This window comes from Typopeltis vanoorti, chromosome 11, assembly GCF_054136105.1.
Source record: "Typopeltis vanoorti isolate ZY-2024b chromosome 11, IOZ_Tvanoo_1.0, whole genome shotgun sequence".
NCBI lineage: Eukaryota > Metazoa > Arthropoda > Arachnida > Uropygi > Thelyphonidae > Typopeltis > Typopeltis vanoorti.
This window is the reverse complement of record NC_143559.1, coordinates 108,508,208-108,528,716: the sequence shown is the minus strand read 5'-3', so window position 1 is coordinate 108,528,716 and position 20,509 is coordinate 108,508,208. Positions and strand designations below refer to the sequence as shown.

At 35.6% G+C, this 20,509-nt stretch overlaps 1 protein-coding gene across 1 annotated transcript in view; it reads right to left on the bottom strand.

Annotated features, from left to right (window-relative positions):
• The window catches only part of LOC150101923 (uncharacterized), a 1,001,066-nt gene that overhangs the window by 614,393 nt on the left and 366,164 nt on the right, over positions 1-20,509 (bottom strand). The window contains exons 49-50 of the mRNA XM_090399931.1: positions 14,796-14,885; positions 6,246-6,368 (exon numbers count right to left, since the gene is read on the bottom strand). Of these exons, the coding sequence (XP_090256057.1) occupies positions 6,246-6,368; positions 14,796-14,885 (213 nt within the window). The remainder of the gene's footprint in view (positions 1-6,245; positions 6,369-14,795; positions 14,886-20,509) is intronic.

Genomic DNA, 20,509 nt, shown 5'->3' with positions numbered 1-20,509 from the left:
GAAGAATGAAGGTAATTAGTGGAATACCACAAGGCTCTGTAGGGCAACTACTGTTTAATTTGTACATCAAATAACATGGAGAGGGATATTCAGCTGTTTGCTGATGATGCAAAATTGGTGATGTAACCATCCTGCAGGATGATTTAAATAATTGGCAGTATAGGCAAAGGATAATGGTTGTCAGTTTAATTTGGCAAAGTGTAAGTTATGCACTTTGGAATGAAAAGATTACATATTGTATATTAAATTGTGATACTAGATTGCAAGAACTTGGTTGAGGTTAGGGATATGGAGGATAATGGTGGACAGTGAGTTAAAGTTCTGAGGGCATACTTGCAAAAGTTGGCAAAATAGATTAAAGGATTACGTGGAAATTAAAGAATACATTAACAAATAAAGATAGGAAGGTTATTCCTCTTAATAAGGCTGTGATATAGCCGCATCTTGGCTAATGGAAAGAGATTTGGTCACCTTGGTTTCTTGGGGATGAAGAGGTAGTGGAGAGAATCCAGAGATGAGTGACCAAGCTGGTGACAGGTCTGTAGAATGTTCCATGTGAGGACAGATTGAAGATGTGTGGGTTGTGACAGGCAAAACAGACTGAATATGACAGAAACTTATAGGTTACTAAAGGTGTTCTATAAGACTGACAGAAAATAAATTTTTCAGTACATGGCGAACAAGGAGACAACTATGAGTTGTTCCTGGTAATTGTGTAAGAATATGGTTGATAACGATGTGCAGACTATAATCTTTGCTTGGAGAGTGGTGAATGATTGGAATGGATTTCCACAGGTGGTTGTGTCCCAATGGTGAATGAGTTAAGGATTATGTGAATAATTGTTAGTGCAGGTCTCGTGTGCCGAGTCTTCTGACTCTGTGGAGATACCAGTATAATAATAATAATATTACATATATTCTTTAATCCCAAGAAAGAAGAAAAAATTTTGTTTTTGAAGTTTATTTCCAAGAATCAAAGAAAAGGTTGGAAAATCCTAATCCTAAAATATCAGCAGAGTCTATCTTGTTTTTGGAAATTACTTGAGATAAAAAGATGAAATAAAGGACTGTGAAGATTTATTCAAAAGATTTATGTCATATTAACAGGATTTTTAATTTGCTTTTGTAAATGATATAATTTCTGATTTAGAACAATTAGAAGACGTATCTACATATGTGGTTTCCTATATAATGCTTAATTTATTTTTGATGACTGAACTGGAAAGAAACAAGAATGGAAACTATTCTTTATTGAAAGTTTATTTTTCACTTGGTTAGACTATAATAAATTTAGTTTAATCCTTTATCCAAGTGTGAGCAAACAAAGTTTGCACCTGAAAATATCTTTAGGACTGAATATGGTGTTGTACTACCTTACTGGGGTAAGGCAGTACAACACCAGGCAACTCCTATAGGTAAAGATGACCTCGCTATTGCTTCTGCCTGGTATCTCCACCTCTGGGCCTGGCTCCCACTGAAGAGACCTCAATAAAGGTCGAAACTAGTCTGGTAGTGGCCAATTCCTTAATGCATAACATTATACATATCCACAAGGAGATGTGTTTTGCATTATGGGAGATACTGGGATAGGAGTGTTGTTAGCTTGGTCCACCTTTGCTAAGTTGCCTGGTGTTGTACTGCCTTACCCTAGTAAGGCAGTACAACACCATATTCAGTCCTGAAGATATTTTCAGACACAAACTTTGTTTGCTCACACTTGGATAAAGGATTAAACTAAATTTATTATAGAAACTATTCTTTACATAAACAGTAATATTCAGTACCAGTGCAAGTTCAATGATAATTCAAATACATATGCAACAATCTCAAAGCAATGTAGGTCATTTAGATCACTGCTGATTTTAATGTTTACTTTTGATATTTTTGTAGAAAACACAGAATGATATGATGAAAAAAATAAATATTGTTAGATATTCATAGATATTTCACTTGGTGCAGAAATCAACCCATTTATGTAATGCATAATATTTTTATAAGAAAATATTATGAACTAATAATAGGAAAACATTACTTTTAAGATATGTTTTGTATCACAAATACAGTTCATTAATATTAGTTTTACATGAAATATTAATCTCTTAACATGGTAGCAGTCTCCATAATTTTATCAAAATAAATGAAATATTAGTTTTTAAATTAATGTTAAATAAAAATTCTACCAAAAAAAAAAAAACATGAAGCTGATTTATATATTTCTTAAATATATATCTATATTTCGTAAGGAAAAGAAACTGAAAAACATGAAAATCTGAAATAACCTCATAAAGAGATATAATATTGGAACATGACCTATTGATGAAGTACTGGAAGAACTGAAACAAAAAATAGTTGCAGTTGCAGCTAAAATAAGAAGATACAGTGAATGCATTGAACAGTACAAGCAAAATTCAATGTTTCGTATGAATCAGCACCAATTTTACAAGAAAATTGATTGCTGCAGATTGATAATCTTAAAGAAAATATAAATACCACAGACAAAGAAAATACAATTAAATTTTGGCAAAACCTATGGGACAACCCTAAGAGGCACAATAACAAGGCAAAGTGGATTGAACAAATTATGAATGAATCTCAAGAACGAATAATAGACCAACTGAAAATAACAACTGAATGGTTCAAAAGCAAGCTAAAAGGATAAAAAATTGGTCAACACCAAGGAAGGATGAATTACAATGGCTACTGGTTGAAATATCTGACAGGCTTACACGAAAGATGTTGAAAGTTTCAGAGTAATTTAATAAAAAGGTGGCACACCGTTTGGCAACTCCTATAGGTAGAGATGACCTTGCTAATGTTTCTGCCTGGTATCTCCACTTGGGCCTGGCTCCCACTGAAGAGACCTCAATAAAGGTCGAAACTAGTCTAGGTAGTGGCCCTTCCCTTAATGCATAATATTATACATATCCGCAAGGAGATGTGTTTTGCATTATGGGAGATACTGAGAGAGGAGTGATGTTAGCTTGCTCCACTTTTGCAACGAGTTGTCTAGTGTTGTACCACCTTACCCCAGTCCTGAAGATACTTTCAGGCGCAAACTTTGTTTGCTCACACTTGGATAAAGGATTAAACTAAATTTATTACACGAAAGACTTGCTAATCAATTTAACGATGTTTTAGAAGGACAAAGCAAAGAAGAGGGACTCACAGCAGGAAAAACATTTTTGATCAAAAAGGATAAAGAAAAAGGCTGAAAATCCAGAAAACTTCCGACCAATAACCTGCCTGCTAACAACTTTTAAGCTACTTACAGGCATACTAGCTACAAAATATACAACTATCTTAAAGCGAATCCTCTTTTTCCAATTGAACAAAAAAGTAGCAGCAAAAATTCAAGAGGCACAAAAGACCAATTGCTGATTGATAAAATGATTCTGAAAAATTGCAAACGTAGAAAAACCAACCTTCATATGGCTTGGATAGATTATAAAAAAAGTGTTTGATTCAGTGTGTCATAGTTGGATTTTAAAATGCACAGAACTATTTGGTATTAGCGAAAACATACAAAAATTTTTGCAATTCAGCATGAAAAATTGGAAAACAACGTTGGTTCTGAATAGAGAAAAAATTGGAGAGGTAAACATAAAAAAAGAGGTATCTTTCAAGGAGACTCATTATCTCCTCTATTGTTTATCTTGTCATTGATTCCCCTAACTAGAATTTTAAATAAAACATAAAATAAATAAATACAAAAAATTCAAGAAGACAGCAAACTGTGCAAAAAAATGCAAAGATATCTCGCCTTTTATACATGAACGATCTGAAGTATTATGCAAAATCAGAGAATAAACTCGGATCACCGCTTAATACTGTGCACATATTCAGTCAAGACATATCAATGGATTTTGGCTTAGACAAATCTGCAATTGCTGGAATAACAGGAGGAAAGTTTGAAGATCTGAACGAAATCGAGCTTCTCAATGGTGAAAAAATCAAGGCAATAAAATTCGAAGATAGTTACAAATATTTGGGAATTTTAGAAGCATCAGAAATTCTGCACAATAAGATCAAAGAAAAAACTTTGATCTTATTGTGCAGAATTATTGTGCAACAATGCCTGCAGAATCTAAGATATTCAGCAGGCATTGTTGAATGGACCCAGCTAGGGGTGGAGAATTGAAACCAAAAAACTTGAAAATTAATGCCAATGCACCCTGCCCTCAATCCTCGCAGTGACATTGATAAGCTGTTTATGACATTGAATGTCATAAACAGTTGTGTCAACTGTTTATGACATTCAAGAAAGTTTATGACATTTGTTTCATTAGAAGCAGAGTTATAGTGCCAAGAGTGACAGTGTGTTTTGACGAACGGTCGGAAAATGAGTTTCAAACAAAGAGCTGCGATTGACTTTTGTGTTAAACTTGGTAAAAGTTTTACCAAAATGCATCAAATGCTTCAAAAAGCATACGGTGATGAATGCTTATCCTGTATTCAAGTTTACGAGTGGTTTAAGTGATTTCAAAGTGGTCGTGAGATGCTTCAGGATGACAAAAAGCCGGGCCATCCAAAAACTGGACCGAGCGAAGTTAACATCCAAAAAGTGCATGATTTCATAAAAAAAAACAGGAAATTGTCCACGACATTGATTGAAGATAATTGGGGATTCCAAAATCAACTGTGCACAACATTTTAACCAAGAGTTTGGGCCTTCATAAACTGAATTCACAATTTGTTCCCTACAAGTTGACCAATGACCAAGGTCATTGGTCAACCAAAAAATGTATCGAATTGAACACTTGAAGGACCTCATTAAAACCACTCGTAAGGACTCAAACTTTCTTGAAACAATCGCTACTGATGACGAAAGATGGTGTTTCGAGTATGAGCCTGAAACAAAGTACTAGAGTGCTGAGTGGAGACCACCAGAAGAGGGGAATCTGAAAAAAAAATCGCTTGGAGAAGTCAAAAGTAAAGACAATGCTGATTTGTTTCTACAATTCCAAGGGCATTCATTATCCACAAAGAATTCATTCCGCCTGGCCAAACGGTCAATGGTGAGTTTTATCTCGTAGTTTTGAAGCAATTGATAGTGAGAATTTGTCATGTACGGCATGAATATCAGGATGCAGGAGGCTGGTCCCTTTTGCACGATAATGCACCATCTCATCATTCAAACATTGTGAGACAGTTTTTGAACAAAAAACAAGTGTGTGTGTTGGATCACTTGCCGTATTCACCTGATTTAGCACCCTCTGACTTCTTTCTCTTCCCCTGACTTCATTTGCCGATGAAAAGAAAGCGATACGATGCCATTGAAAACGTTCAAGCAGCAGTAACCACGACCCTCTACAGTATCCCAAAAACCGATATAAAAAACTCATTTAACGAATTAATTGACCATGCCAAACGCTGTATAGAAGCTGAGGGAGAATATATTGATTGAAATAAATGATTTGAATAATTATAATTGCCCGTGTTTTATTTTCTATCAAAAGTTTGGTTTCTTTCTGGACAGAGCATGTAGCAGTACCAGGAGATAATCAGATTGACAACAAAGAAACTGAAAAAATTGCCAAGTATCGCGAGTTGCAAGTCAAAGTTGAACGAATCTGGGAAAAGAAAATGAAAGTCGTTCCCATAATAATAAGTGATTTAGGTGCCATCCCTAAAACATTGAGAAAACATCTAGAAGCACTCAAGTTAGATGGATTAAAATTCAGGCAGCTGCAAAAGGCTGCTTTGTTCAGCACAGCATTCATATTCAGAAAGTATTTCCACAACTCATAGACCCTTGGGTAGGGCTCGAATTAGTGGTATATAACCAGCCTTTTACTTAAGACTGAGGAAGCAAATCAAGCTTGGATGAATATTATATAGACATATATTGATGAATGTGTAACAATTCATCAATATATATCCTGATGTGAAAAGGACATAAGTGGTCAAGCAAGCTCTTTCCTGATGCACACTATGTAAAGCACAGCCAGGAGTGAAATGTTAAAATGTGTTAAAAGATATGTAACCTGATCTTTTCTATAACTGGAATATTTTTGGTTTTAGCTGTGAGAGGGCACCATTCAGTTTGAGTTGAGATATTGGTATTAGTTAGAATTACTGCTAAAAATGCTAAAGCTATGAAGCAAATATCAATTATATCTGTTAATTATATGTGTTCTTCAGCTAGTTTTGTGAGAGAAACTCAACATAAGATGAAGTACACAGCCTGTTGCTACTGCCTGTGAAGCAGTGGTCTTATACTGTGTGTAAATAATAATAATACTTACGTTGGCAGCCTGATATGGGATTGAATGGATCACCAGAGAAACCCTGTGGACAGTTGCAAACAAGTTTATGATCTTTACCAACACAAATAGCTCTTGGACCACACCTTTTTTCTTCACATACATCTATATAATATTAACATTTATTAAAATACGTAATCATTTTTAGTTCATAACAAGAAAATAAGTATTTAAACAATCAAATAAACAATAGTAGAGAAAATTAAAGTGAAAACTAATAAAAAAAAGAAAAAGAAATGAAGAGATTTTTCCAAATGCACATTTAATTTAATAATAAAATAGTAAGTAATGTTATTTTAGAATATACATATGGGATACACTTTTTATTAAAGAATGTAACATATTTAAAATTCATCAAAAAATGAGCAAATTATTATTATTAACATTACCCCAAGACCCCATGGAGTCAAAGACTCATCTAGGAGGTCCTTTTATCATACACACACAGCTCATCATACCGTGCCTTAAACACACTCAAATTCTCTGCAGACACCACACTCTCGGGCAAGGCATTCCAATCATTCACAACTCTGCATGCAAAAAACCTGCTTCTCACTCCCCTGCTGACATTTCTTTATACAGATTCCAGGGATGACCTCTGGTTCTCCCCTGATTTCCACTGTTTTCTGTAAAACCTCTCCAACATTGATCCAATAACAACCCCTTACTAACTTGCAGGGCTCTATCATATCTCTCCTCTTCTTCCTATCCACCAGACTCTGTAAACTGCATCTTCTCAACCTTTCCTCATATTCAACATTCCAGAAATTACCTTAGTCATTCGCCTCTGGACTCTTTCCAACATCTCTTTATCCTTTTGAAAACCAAGTAACCATATCTGTGCACAGTAGTCCATGTATGGCTTAATCAAAGCCTTATACAATGTATACAATGGAACAAGAATCTTCTTACTTCTACAAGTCAGTGTCCTCTGCATCATTCCCAGAAGTCTTTGTGTTCTCCTCACAATTTTGACAATGTGTCCCCTAAATATCAGATCCCTATCCACTATCAACCCCAAGATCTCTTATTTCCTCCACCTCCGACAATATATTCACACCAAGCATAAATTCTACATCCCATGTTTGTTTCTCAAATTTTAAAACTTGACATTTTGCAACACTAAACTTGCATTCCCATTCACTCAATTTATTCAAGTCTTCTTGTAAGGCAACAACATCTCTACTCTTCATAATTTGTCCCAACTTTGCATCATCTGCAAACAACTGAATATCTCCATCCAAATCTTTGCCAATACCATTAACATAAAAGTTAAACAGTAAGGGCTCTAAATTAGACCCCTGAGGTACACAACCAGTGACTTTCCTTTTCTGGGATATTGCTCCCCCATACAAAACTTGCTGGTACCTATCAGACAGCAAGTTTCTGATCCAATGCACTAATCTAATATTCAATCCCATAAGCTCCATTTTGACTATCAACTTATCATACAGTAATCTATCAAAAGCCTTTGCGAAATCTAAGTCTATTACTGTGTATCCCTCTCCTCTGTCCAAGAAGCCATCACCTTATTGTAATAAGTAAGTAGATTACTAAAGCATGACCTCCCTTTAGCAAATCCATGCTGTCAATCAAAGATAATACCATTGTTGTCAACCTAATTCTGGATCCTAGTCCTCACCAGCTTCACCAACAACTTAACCACAACAACTGACCTACAAACAGGCCTATAATTTGATGCTTGAGTTCTATCACTTCCCTTATGAAGCAGCACAAACTTGCCTTCCTTCCACTCTTTTGGAACCTGACCCAGTGCAAGACTCATATTAAAAAATATGTCAAGAAAAATGTCAACTCCCTGGCACATTCCTTCAGAATACGTAGTGATATATTATCATGTCCTACAACCTTATTAACATCAAGTTTGCTCAAATCCCCATACACCTCTTGCTCACTTACAGTCAGTCTCTCCTCCCCATCATCAACTGCTCCCAATCTCTCCATGAAGTCACATTCACAAGAATGAAAGACCTTTATGAGCTGTTCATTAAGTATCTCCACTATATCTTCCACAAGAGTTGTCCTTATACCATTTTCTCCAATCAATCTCATCCTTCCATAATCAGTCTTTCTTTTGTTGGCTGCATATCGAAAGAACTCCTTAGGATTCTTTTTGGCTTCATTAGCTAACTGCTGCTCATACTTCACTTTTGCTACCCTTACCAACCAAGTCAACTGTGTTGCCTAGTCTTTGTAATCCTCGTGTACTTGGTTATTACCACTTCTCTTATGCTGCCTCCATAATGCCCTTTTTCTCGGTCACATGCTTAATCTCTTCATTCATTCATTTCACACCCACCTTATTTAACCTTCTGACCCTTGGAATACACTTAGATATTGCTTCTACTAGATAATTCTTGAATATCTCCCCAAGCTGCATTGATCTCTTTTCCAGCTAACTCCTCATTCCATACTACACCTGCATGCTGTTTCCTGAACTCTTCGTAATCATCACCCTTGTAGTTCCATATATACCCTTTTCTCACAGAGGTTTTCACACTGCTGGCAACCACACAGGTAATTACTTCATGATCACTCTCTCCAATTGGAGGGTGATTGGACACCTCATTTATAATTACATGCTCTGATGAGATGATCAAATCGAAGACCCTCAATCCTCGTGTGTCCTCTGTTACATACTTCTGAGGTAGTTGTCCCTCAAAAAACTCAAGAAACTCATTTTCTTTACTTCCAGTTGCTATCTCATTTTCCCAGTCTACCTGTGTCCAAAAAGAAACCAAACTTTTGATAGAAAATAAAACACAGGCCAATTATAATTATTCAAATCATTTATTGCAATAAATATATTCTCCCTCAGCTTCGATACAGCGTTTGGCACAGTCAATTAATTTGTAAAATGAGTTTTTTTATATCGATTTTGGGATACTGTTGAGGGTCGTAGATTACTGATGCTTGAACGTTTTCAATGGCATCGTATCACTTTCCTTTCATCAGCAAATGAAGTCGGGGGAAGAGAAAGAAGTCACAGGGTGCTAAAATCAGGTGAATACAGCGAGTGATCCAACACATAAACTTGGTTTTTGCTCAAAAACTGTCTCACAATGTTCGAATGATGAGATGGTACATTATCGTGCAAAAGTGACCGGCTGCCTGCATCATAATATTCATGCCGTACTTGACGACTTCTTGCTATCAAACGCTTCAAAACTTTAAGATAAAACTCACCATTGACTGTTTGGTAAGGCGGAATGAATTCTTTGTGGATAATGCCCTTGGAATCGTAGAAACAAATCAGTATTTTCTTTACTTTTGATTTATCCAAGCGCCTTTGTTTTTTTTTTTGGATCATCCTCTTCTGGTGGTCTCCACTCAGCATTCTGTTTCAGGCTCATACTCAAAACACCACGTTTAGTCACCAGTAATGATCGTTTCCAAGAAGTTTAAGTATTTACAAGTGGTTTTAATAAGGTCCTTGCAGTTTTCAATTCGATACATTTTTTCAGTCGTTGGTCAATTTGTGGGGGAACAAATCGTGAATTCAATTTACGAAAGCCCTTGACCAAACTCTTGGTCAAAATGTTGTGCACAGTTGATTTTGGAATCCCCAATTCATCTTCAATCAATATCATGGACGATTTCTGGTTTTCTTTATTGAAATCATGCACTTTTTGGATGCTAACTTCTCTAAATCCAATTTTTGGAAGGCCCGGGTTTTCGTCATCCTCAATATAGTGTCTCATGACCACTCTGAAATCGCTTAAACAACTCAAACAACTCTGTATGCTTTTTGATGCATTTGAGGCATTTCGGCAAAACTTTTACCAAGTTTAACACAAAAGTCAATTGCAGCTCTCTGTTTGAAACTCATTTTCCGACCGTTCATCAAAACACACTGACACTCTTGGCTATAACTCAGTTTCTAATGAAACAGATGTCATAAACAGTTGATACAACACTAATGAAGGTTCCTGCTTTCGACAACAAAAAAAGACACAACCGGTGGCACCACTAGTTTCTTCTATTTTTGAAAAGTTCGGTTTCTTTTTAGACAGAGGGTGTATATTGCCATAATTAAATTCACCCATAATGATCACCCTTTTCTTATTTGCTTGGCTAATTTGATTATACATGTCATATCTCACTATCATCCACATTACCAGGACTATAACAACATCCAACCAAGTATTTCATTCTATTTATCTCTATCTTATGCTACACACTGCCTCAAAACCAATGGCACTATTTCCATCTTGCATGTCTACTTTGTATGGGCATAATTCTTTCTCTATCATCAACAGCACACTGCCTCCCTTTTTACCGTTTCTATCCTCATGAAACACATCATACCCTTCCATCCCTATTTCTGTCAGGATGTTGTCCTCATCCAACCATGTCTCACTTATTCCAACAATTTTTGGGTGAACAGATTCAATTAAATTTCATTTGCCTTGTTTCTTACACTTCTAGCATTTGTACACAAACACAGCAACCCATTCCTGGATCTATAGCTAGTTCCACTAATACCACTCATTCGATTTGATTTCTCCATGCTCAACTGAAGCCATTTCCCGTTCTCCTTATTTATCTTAGAACTCTCTTCAAATCCAACTTTTTCTCTTGATCCCAGGTCATCCCCTTCCTTTCCTGTCTACACATGCATTCACATCCTCTTGGTGCATCCACCTTTCTCAAGCTGTGTTCTCCTGTCCACCCTGAGCCTCTTCATTTCCCTGTCCATCTTGCACATCCGTTCTCTCATTTTCTATACTCATGCCACTCACTTCTTCATTCATAACCACCTCTTCAATCTCTCCTGCCTTACTCTCCCATATCGCTTCCCACTTCATCACATTCATTCTCTGCACTCACTTTTCTTCCTTTCAGCAGCAGTCTGTCCAAGCGACTCACACCAAAACCACTCAAATGCAGTCCATTACTCTTATACAGTTCACTTCATCCTTCAAACTCATTCCACACATTAACAAACTGCACTCCTTTCTCCTCACACATTTTCACTAACATATCATTCATAATCCTTGCTCTCAGCCTCATCTCACCATGTCACACCTAGGCAACTCGCTTACCACCTTTCCCTATCATACTCTTCACTTTTATCTGTCTAAGCAATGTCCTGATATTCAATCTGGCATGTTCTTCGTTCGCAATCAAGTCATTTGTACCTATTACAACTACCAACTCTTTTGCTTGCTTACTTCTCACATCTAATGCCTCAATCACTCTACTCATTCTACCTCCAATAAAACATACCTTGTGCATCCTGTCATCCAGCACACCTTTAATAATTGAATCACCATACAACACCACTCGCAGGTCTTTCATTACCTAATGAAATGATGAAAACAAACATTATTTGTTTTCATCATTTTCACTCTCCCATACATATCTCGAATTTTCTTAATTTCATTCCGCATCCATTTCATCTCTTCCCTCATCTTAACCAACTAACTTTCGAATCCTACATCATATTTCTGCTGTCATTCATTCTTTCGAATTTTTGAACTTTTGAACTTTGCATCACACTTTCACTCTAATTTATTCTTTTGAGTTTTCATACTTTCAAACCTTGCATCAAACTTTTGCTCTCATTCATTCTTTCAAATTTTCAAACTTTCGAACCTTGGGTCACACTTTTGCTTTCATTCATTCTCTCAATTTCATTGCCTTCTGCCATATTCACATCACTTCTATCTTTCTTACCATCAATTAAGGTTTCTCGGATCGCTTGTTCTCTTTTTCAAAACTTTTTTAACATTCTTTCATTACTCTTTTACACTGTCCTTCTCTATCAGATGAGCACTCATCTTCCTCGCAGTATTCTCGCTACTAACACTTTCAGCAAACCAACATATTAACACTCATCAAGTCCTCATTCAGCTTACACTTCGCACACACCCTCCTTCCATCCACCTTAAATATCCACAATTTATCTATGTAATCAAACCAGTACATATAGCACATCTCACACTTCATGAAACAACTTAAGTCGAAGTTAAATTCCTGCATAGACAATGCCGCTGCCATCCTACCTTTGCCAGTTACTACAATATCTGTCATAAGCTCTAATATCAACGAATTTGTAAATAAATTTAAACAAAATATCCCACAAGCTAATAACACTACAAGCACACAACCTTTATAGCAACTCTTGCTCATGAACATAAACTTATGCGCTATCAATTATTTCAAAAAACTTATCTGAAACGGGAGCCCTCTTTATACACTGCTACTTCTTTCACCACACATTTCGGTAATAATAAATATATGATAATATATGATCAATGAGGATTATCCTTCTTTAGAAACATATCTTGCTGTTAAGAATGGTAAGAAGAAAGGAAGCATTCATATAAAGCTTCCAACAAGTATAATTATATACTGTTGGAAGCAACCATATATGCCCCGAGGGATGTAGAGGATATTACAATTTTATTACAAAAATAATTTGCATTATTATCATTCTTTGTCAATATTTTCTTCCAAATTAATCTGCTATTTTTCAGGTTCCAATTCTATTAGATTTTACAATTTCATCTGCATCAATCTACTACTACTTGGACTTCTTCTTGGTTTCTCATCATTCCATCCTGGCATAACACACTGTATTTTTCTTTCTTCTGTTTTGTTTGGACCATATGACTTCAGATTAGCTTCTCTGCTCATAGCATTCTCCAATGCTAATCATACCATGATACTTTCTAGTATCTCCATTTTAATATGATCCTGAATAATGCTATCCGTTCACTCCCTAATTTTCCTCAGAGCCTTCATAACTTGATATGAGAATTCTGAGTGCTGAAATGGTTGCTAAAATTACTAAAATGATTGAAAATGGAAAGGACACTCCATTTTGGTCTCCATTCAACCATTTCATTCTTAACCCAACTTTCAGATCAATAAATAAAATAGATTTGCACATTATTCAACTTGCTTCCATATTTTATTATCTATTTCCATATTTAATTTTCAAAAGTGTGCTCCCAATCAATGATGCAGTTCTTCTCCTACGGAACAAATTTCTACCTGATATCACAGTCTTCTTTGCCCACGTACTTCACTGTGAGTATATTTCTACCTAGCAAAAAATGTATGGGCATGGACCCCCCCCACCACCACCACCACCAGCTAACATTTACATGGAAGAATGGGCAACAAGCTCTAGATTCAGCAAGTGTATAGCTCAAAGTCTGGCTCAGATATATTAATGATATATTCCTATGTGGTAAACTTACTGCATATACCAAACTGAATACAAGACAAAGATGAGCCAATACCTTATTATAAAATCTATATTCTGATTACTGTATCTATAGCTCTCTCTCAAAGTATGCTCATCAATATTTTTGACAAGATAATATATATATATATATATATATAATCCCACTCACAAAAGGTGGAAAGCTATGGTTAATACTGTGGTGAGCTATTGGATAATCCAGATATTCCAGAATATATCATTAGGAACTAAACCTGGTACTTTTCCAAGTCACTTCTAATCTCCACAACTAGTCTAGTACTGGGCAATAAAAATCATCCAAAAGTATATAATAAAATCATTTTGATAATCACTGTCTGCTTATTGTTACAGCAACTCTTGATGAATGTCATATTATAATTATTTAGATTACCCCATGGTAACTAAGAACATGAAGTAAGTATATTAACTCTGCCAACTGTTATACTGTTAGGCTGGTTTGTCTCTTTTTGAGGCGACAGAGCCAAGTTTCTGGTAAAGAAAACCTTGCCAAAACATTAACTTTGATTGAATGAATTGAGTTCAAATCTTGTCTAGGATGTAGAGAACACTTATAACTGCTTTTCAGCAAGATGAGTTATGGTTGAGAATATGAAAATTCACTCTTATGACTGTACTATGGAGGAACCTAAACCTACGAAGTCCATATGTATTCTTTGCATTTAGGTTAGGTAAGCCATAACAGAAGGTTGTTTAAAGATTAAAATTAGTTAACTGAGAGACGATCTTCACAGCCTACAAAGATTGTGGAGAACCAACCAATATTTCTGAACCAACACACAATCCTCGACTTCATACTATGTTGACTTTCTGCTTATAGAAAGCTAACACACACATATACTAGATGATTATACAAAGATTCATGCCATCACTCAGCTCAACAACAAAGTATTATAAAATTATTATTATGCAGGTAGGTCCATGGAGTTGAAAAACTCATTGTGGGAGATCCATTATTCACACAATACCTATCATACTTCTCCAACCACTCACCACCTTTGGCAATCCATTTCATCCATTTACAGCCCTCCAAGCAAAAAATCTAGTCCTAACACCCTTGATAACTGAACTCTTATACAATTTCCATGGGTTTTCCCTGCCATGTCTTTAGTATCAATCCTATAAAATCCCTTTAATAACTTATACGATAATATTATTTTTTGAGATCATGTAATCTAAAATGAAAACATTAAACAAAACATGCTTAAGAATAATCATGTCAGAATCCTATTTCATATTCATTTTAAATTAGGAAAATGTATTTGATGGGATCTTACTTATACAGTCCTTAATGCCAATTCTAGTCACTTTGCAAACTTGGTCATAAGCACATTGTGCATTGCTCTTACATTTGTCTTGAGGAATGGCTATATAGAAAGAGACAATACAATATTTCAGATTTATTAATAAATGATGTTAATAATTTGTTAATAAATAAATAAATAAATGATAAATACCATTGTTAAGTAAATTTAAGATTAGTTTTTTTGCTCTTAGTTTTGACTTAGAATCATGATTATTTTTAAGAAAACTTTGAATATGTAAAAAAAATATTGCTGAAAGCACTCAGAAACGATTATATGATGATCAATGTTGCCAATCTACTATCAGCTAATTCCGAATTTACCAAAAGTGACATTTCAAATCAATTCAGTATGCAGAGCACACAGATGTGTGCTACATCAATTACTTAATACTAAACTTCATTGTGTACATCTTAATAATGAGTGGATTTACATTTCACTCAAAGAAACAGCCTAATAATAATAATCTGACTGATCAGAAAACAGAATGCAACACTATATTCAAACTTGACAAAAATCTTTTCATTTTAATTTCCACTAAATGTCTGTCATCCTTACCTATGAGTATACAAAGTACTTTACTTTGATATTCTGATTCATTCTATACTTTAGATAAATAGCAAAATGGATGAAATGGCTATGCTTGTCTCTCCAAGACAAAAGTGGAAGAAAATTACAGTCCACATACTTTTTTTTCATTTCAAATCTATTTTTAAAGAATCACATGAATTTGACTATGAATAAAAATGAACACAGAAAAAATAACTCAATGTTAATTTCAATGCTCATGTACAATTAATTTTTTAATTATTCTTTTTAATTTTTCAGCTTACTCTGTGAAAGTCACTTTCAAGTCTGTTAAAAATAACTCTTTCTTTCTCCATTTACTAGTATTCTTATCTTACACACACAAATATACAACAGCTACATTTTGCATTCCTTTATCTTGCATCTTCTAACATGATGCTGAACCACAGCTAATGTTTATAGTTAAGTTTATAGTTATTAGCAAGACCTTGCTTGAGTATTAATAACTCTCAATTAGCTAATTTATTAATTCTCAAACAATGTTACAGATGCCTTAAAATATGAACAGGTGCCAAAATTTGACTTTGATGTTACATAGAATGTAAAATGAAGATGACAGTCTGTATCCTAGTTCTCACTAATCTCTTCAGTACCTTAACCACCACTCTAGATATACAAATTGGCCTATAATTTGTAGTCACAAACTTATCACCACCACCTTTCTTCAGGAAAAAGATTTCAGCTTCTTTTACATTCTCTTGGAACCTGTGCTGTTGTAAGACTTATTAAACAGCACAGTTTCCAATGCTACTCCAGTTCCCTGGACCATTCCCTTAAGACACGTGGTGATATGTTATCAAATCCTATCACCTTGTTGACACCAAGCTTATTTATTTCCTCATACACCTTCTGCTCACTCAAAATTAAGCCATCCTCTCTACACTTGAGATTCTCAGGATTTCACCCTGATGAGGATGAAACACCCTTATAGATTGTTCACTGAATAACTACCAATATCTTCTGCAGCAGTTACCATTCTATCATTTTCATCCATTAACATCATCTTCTCATAATCATTCTTCCTTCTACTCATCATATATCTGAAAAACTCTCAAGTTTTTCTTGGCTTGATTTGCTAATTTCTGCTCATACCGTATTTTTGCTGTTCTTACCAACTAAATCATCTTCCTGGCCTGCTCTTTACACTCCTCTTGCAACTAATGACTACCATTATTTATCATGTGGTACCTCCAGTGTCCTCTTCTTCCAAATTTCATGCTGGAGAATGATGAAGTACCTTCATCATTCATCCATTTGGCACCAACTTTATTCAGTCTTTTGACTTTCAGAATACGTTCACACATCAATCTTGTTAAATATCTTTTGGTCAGTTCCCATGCAGCATTTATATCCCTCCCACTTAACATCTCATTCCATGCTATAGATCTAACCTTTTCATAATCACCAGCCTTGTAATTCCATTTCACATACATCCTTTCCCCACAGAAGTCTTCATATGGCTAGCCACAACCAAGGTGATCACTTCATGTTCACTCTAACCAACTGGAAGAAAGTACAAAACCTCAGTCACAATCCCTCTAATGAAATGATCAGATCTAAATCTCTCAATCTTTATGTGTCCTCCTCCTTTACATACTGCCTAAGGTAGTTGTCTCTCAAGAAATTCATTTTCCTTATTCCCAAATGCTATCTCTTCATTCCAATCTATACTCCACAATTAAAATCATCCATAATAATCAACCTTCCCTTGTTCACTACCCAAATTTCTCTTGCATTTCTTCATTCCCACCTTCCACATTCCCTGGCATATAGAAACATCTGACTAAATATCTCTTCCTGTCAACCTCCACCTCACGCCACACCATACTGCCTCAAAACCAACGTCACTATTTCTCTCTCTCATGTCTATCTTATGTGGACATAATTCCCCTGCTATCATTAGCAGCACTTCCCCTCCCTTCTTGTCCTTTCTATCTGTGCAAAAAACACTGTATTATCCTTCCATTTCTGTTCCCATCAGGATATTATCCTTATCCAACCATGTTTCACTTGTTCCAATAGTTTTTGAGCAAATAAACTCAATCAATGAAACCAGTCCATCTTTCTTATTTCTGATATTCTTCCTGGAATTTGTAAACAAAAACCATAATTCGCTTTTAGGTGTATAAGCAATCTTGCCCATGCCACTTATAGGTTGTGATTTCTCCCACACTCATTCCCAACTGCCTTTATAATAACCACTTATCCTATCTATTTCTTCAGACTCAACTACACTCCACACATCCCGGGCTATCCCATTCCCATACTGACTATCCTCATAAACACATTTATTATGGTTAATGAACAATACCTAAACCTTTCTGTATGACATTCACTACTACTACTACTTCCAACATCTGCTCTCCTTATGCTGTGTCTCCCTGTCTACATGATTTCCCCCATTTCCCTATCTATCTTGCATTCTCATTCTATCATTATCACTCACAGTACTACTATTCTCATTTATAATGGCTTCAGTCTCACCAGTTCCTCTCTCTTGATCTTTTGCTTCACTCGCCGTTCCTCCTTGCAGTAATAGTCTCTCAAACTGACTCACACCAAAACCATTTAAATGCAACCCATCACTTTTTGTAAATTTCCATCCTTCCCTCAAATGCATCCCACACATTTACAAACTCCACTCCCTTCTCTTCACACAGCTCTTCCAACATGCTACTCATGAATCCTGCTATCCATCGCAACTCATCATTATCACACCTCAGCAACATAGACTATCTTTCTTACCACACTGTTATTTTTCACTCTTCCTCAACAACCTCCTGATAGCCATCCTCACATTCTCTTTATGTCAAACCAAGTCAATTGTTCCAACAACCGCCACCAACTTACTCATCTGCTTCTCATATCTAACACTTCAATTATCCTACTAATTCTCCCTCCTGGAAAACACACCTTATGGAATCTCTCATTTACCACACCTATGATTATGGAATCTCCATAGATCTTTTTTTTTTTTTTTTTTTTTAATTTTTGAGTCATTCATCCCCTATTTTCTCTGCTTTCCTTCATCCTAACCTTTTTCACTTATTCATTCTTATCCACCAAACTTCTCATTTCTACATATATTTTTAATTTTACTTCTCACTTTGATCAACTCATATTTCAAGTCTTGTATCCTGGCAACTACACTATCTGTTAGTCTATCATTCATTTCTTCATTCCAACTTTTCTTCACTTCCACAGTATTACTTATTTTCATTTCTTCAGCTATACTTTCTTTCACTTCCATTCCTTGATTTGTACAGCATTTGCTCCTGCAATTATGCACTCTTCAGAAAGCCTGTGTAGCTCAGTGGAAGTTGCGCTTGCATCCTCTGCATTTGGTCGCTTGAAGTCAGACTTAAGTTCGAGTCTAGTCTCCAACTGGAGGAACTTTTTCTAAGCCTTTCTTCGACCGATTCCCAAGTTAGTTGATCTCTGGTATGGGCAAGCGGGTTTTTCCTCCCGGAAACTCGGGTTTATCGTCCCATAAACTCAAGAAAATCGACCATAGTAGCTACATTATTTCAGATGTGGTTACTACGTGTTACTATGTGGTTACTACTATGTGCTATAATTAGTGATAGACATGGGCCAGCTATCTCTGATTGGCTACCAGTGGAGATTGAACTGCCCACTCAGTCTCCAAAAGCTAGAGAGGGTATAAAGGCCTCGCCTACTCCCTATAAGGGAATAAAAGGCATTAGTGGATTGGATTTTTTTTTTCATTCCATCAGCTGGTTTCGCATTTACCAATAATTCATAGTCTAACAGAATATCACACTTTCAATATATCCATACCCCTCTGTTGTCTCCTGTTCAGTCTCTTCCCAAACACTTTCCACATTCCACCAAGTTTACATCATTCATGACAACAAACCATTCTCAAAAAGAAGACCTGTTAATTATGTTTGATTTTCAAGCTGTCATCATTCACTGCAAGTTCAAAAATAGTAAAAATAAACATCTGTTTCAAACATACAAAGTTCCATAATAGCTCAGTTACAAAATGCTATGAAAAATAAACAAATTCACTGCTTTACTACAAAAATAAAATTTATCTTTGCAACAGCAACTTTCAATGGTCTTTCACTGTGCGATTAAAGATAGTACATAATGTACAAATGACTATGGATGCAAAATATTATTATTATTATCAGACTTCCATGGATTTAAAAGACCCATCATAACATGTCCCACTGTCACACATACATACATCATTAATATAGAATCTAAACAGCAACAGCCCAAACTATCATCAAACCATGTCTTAAATACATTCACTATCTATGCACTTACAATAGGTTTTATGTAGAATAGGTTTTTCAATGAAAAACCAATTCTACATTAATCTGCTAATAACCACTTACTATGGCTCTTTATCGTAATCACTTACTAACTTATATGTCCCTATCATATCCCCCCTTTCTATCAGATGGACTCTGCAATGTGCATTTTCTCAGCCTTTCCTCATACTCAACATTTCAGAGATCAGAAACCACCTTAGTCAATCACCTCTGGACCCTTTCCAATATTTCTTCACACTTTTGAAAACCAGGTGACCAATTTTGTACATAATAGTCCATGTGGCTTGATCAAGGCCTTATAAATGGAACCATAATCACCTTACTACTTATACATGGCAGTTCTCCACATCATCGTGGAGAATCCAGTGCTCTGTGATCACAATTTTAGCAATTTGTCCCCTCAGGTTTAGATCCTTACTCATCATCATCATCCCCAAATTTCATACCCTCCAAGATATCCACACCAACTATATACTCTGCATCCCATCTTTTTCCTCAAACTTTAAAACCTTACACTTTGCAAGGTTGGACTGATATTCCACCCCCTCTCCCCACTCATTTTCTCATTCATTCACAAATTCCACAGTAAAGCCACAATATCAGCTCTGCTTATCGTAGCTTTTCTCAACTTTGTATCACCTGAAAATTACTACATATCCCCATTCAAACTTTTCCTAATATTATTAACATACAAGTTAAACAGCAATGGCCAAAAACAACTCTTCTGACACATACACTAGCAGCTTTCCTCTTGGATATTGCTCCAATGCACACAACTTGCTGATATCCAAC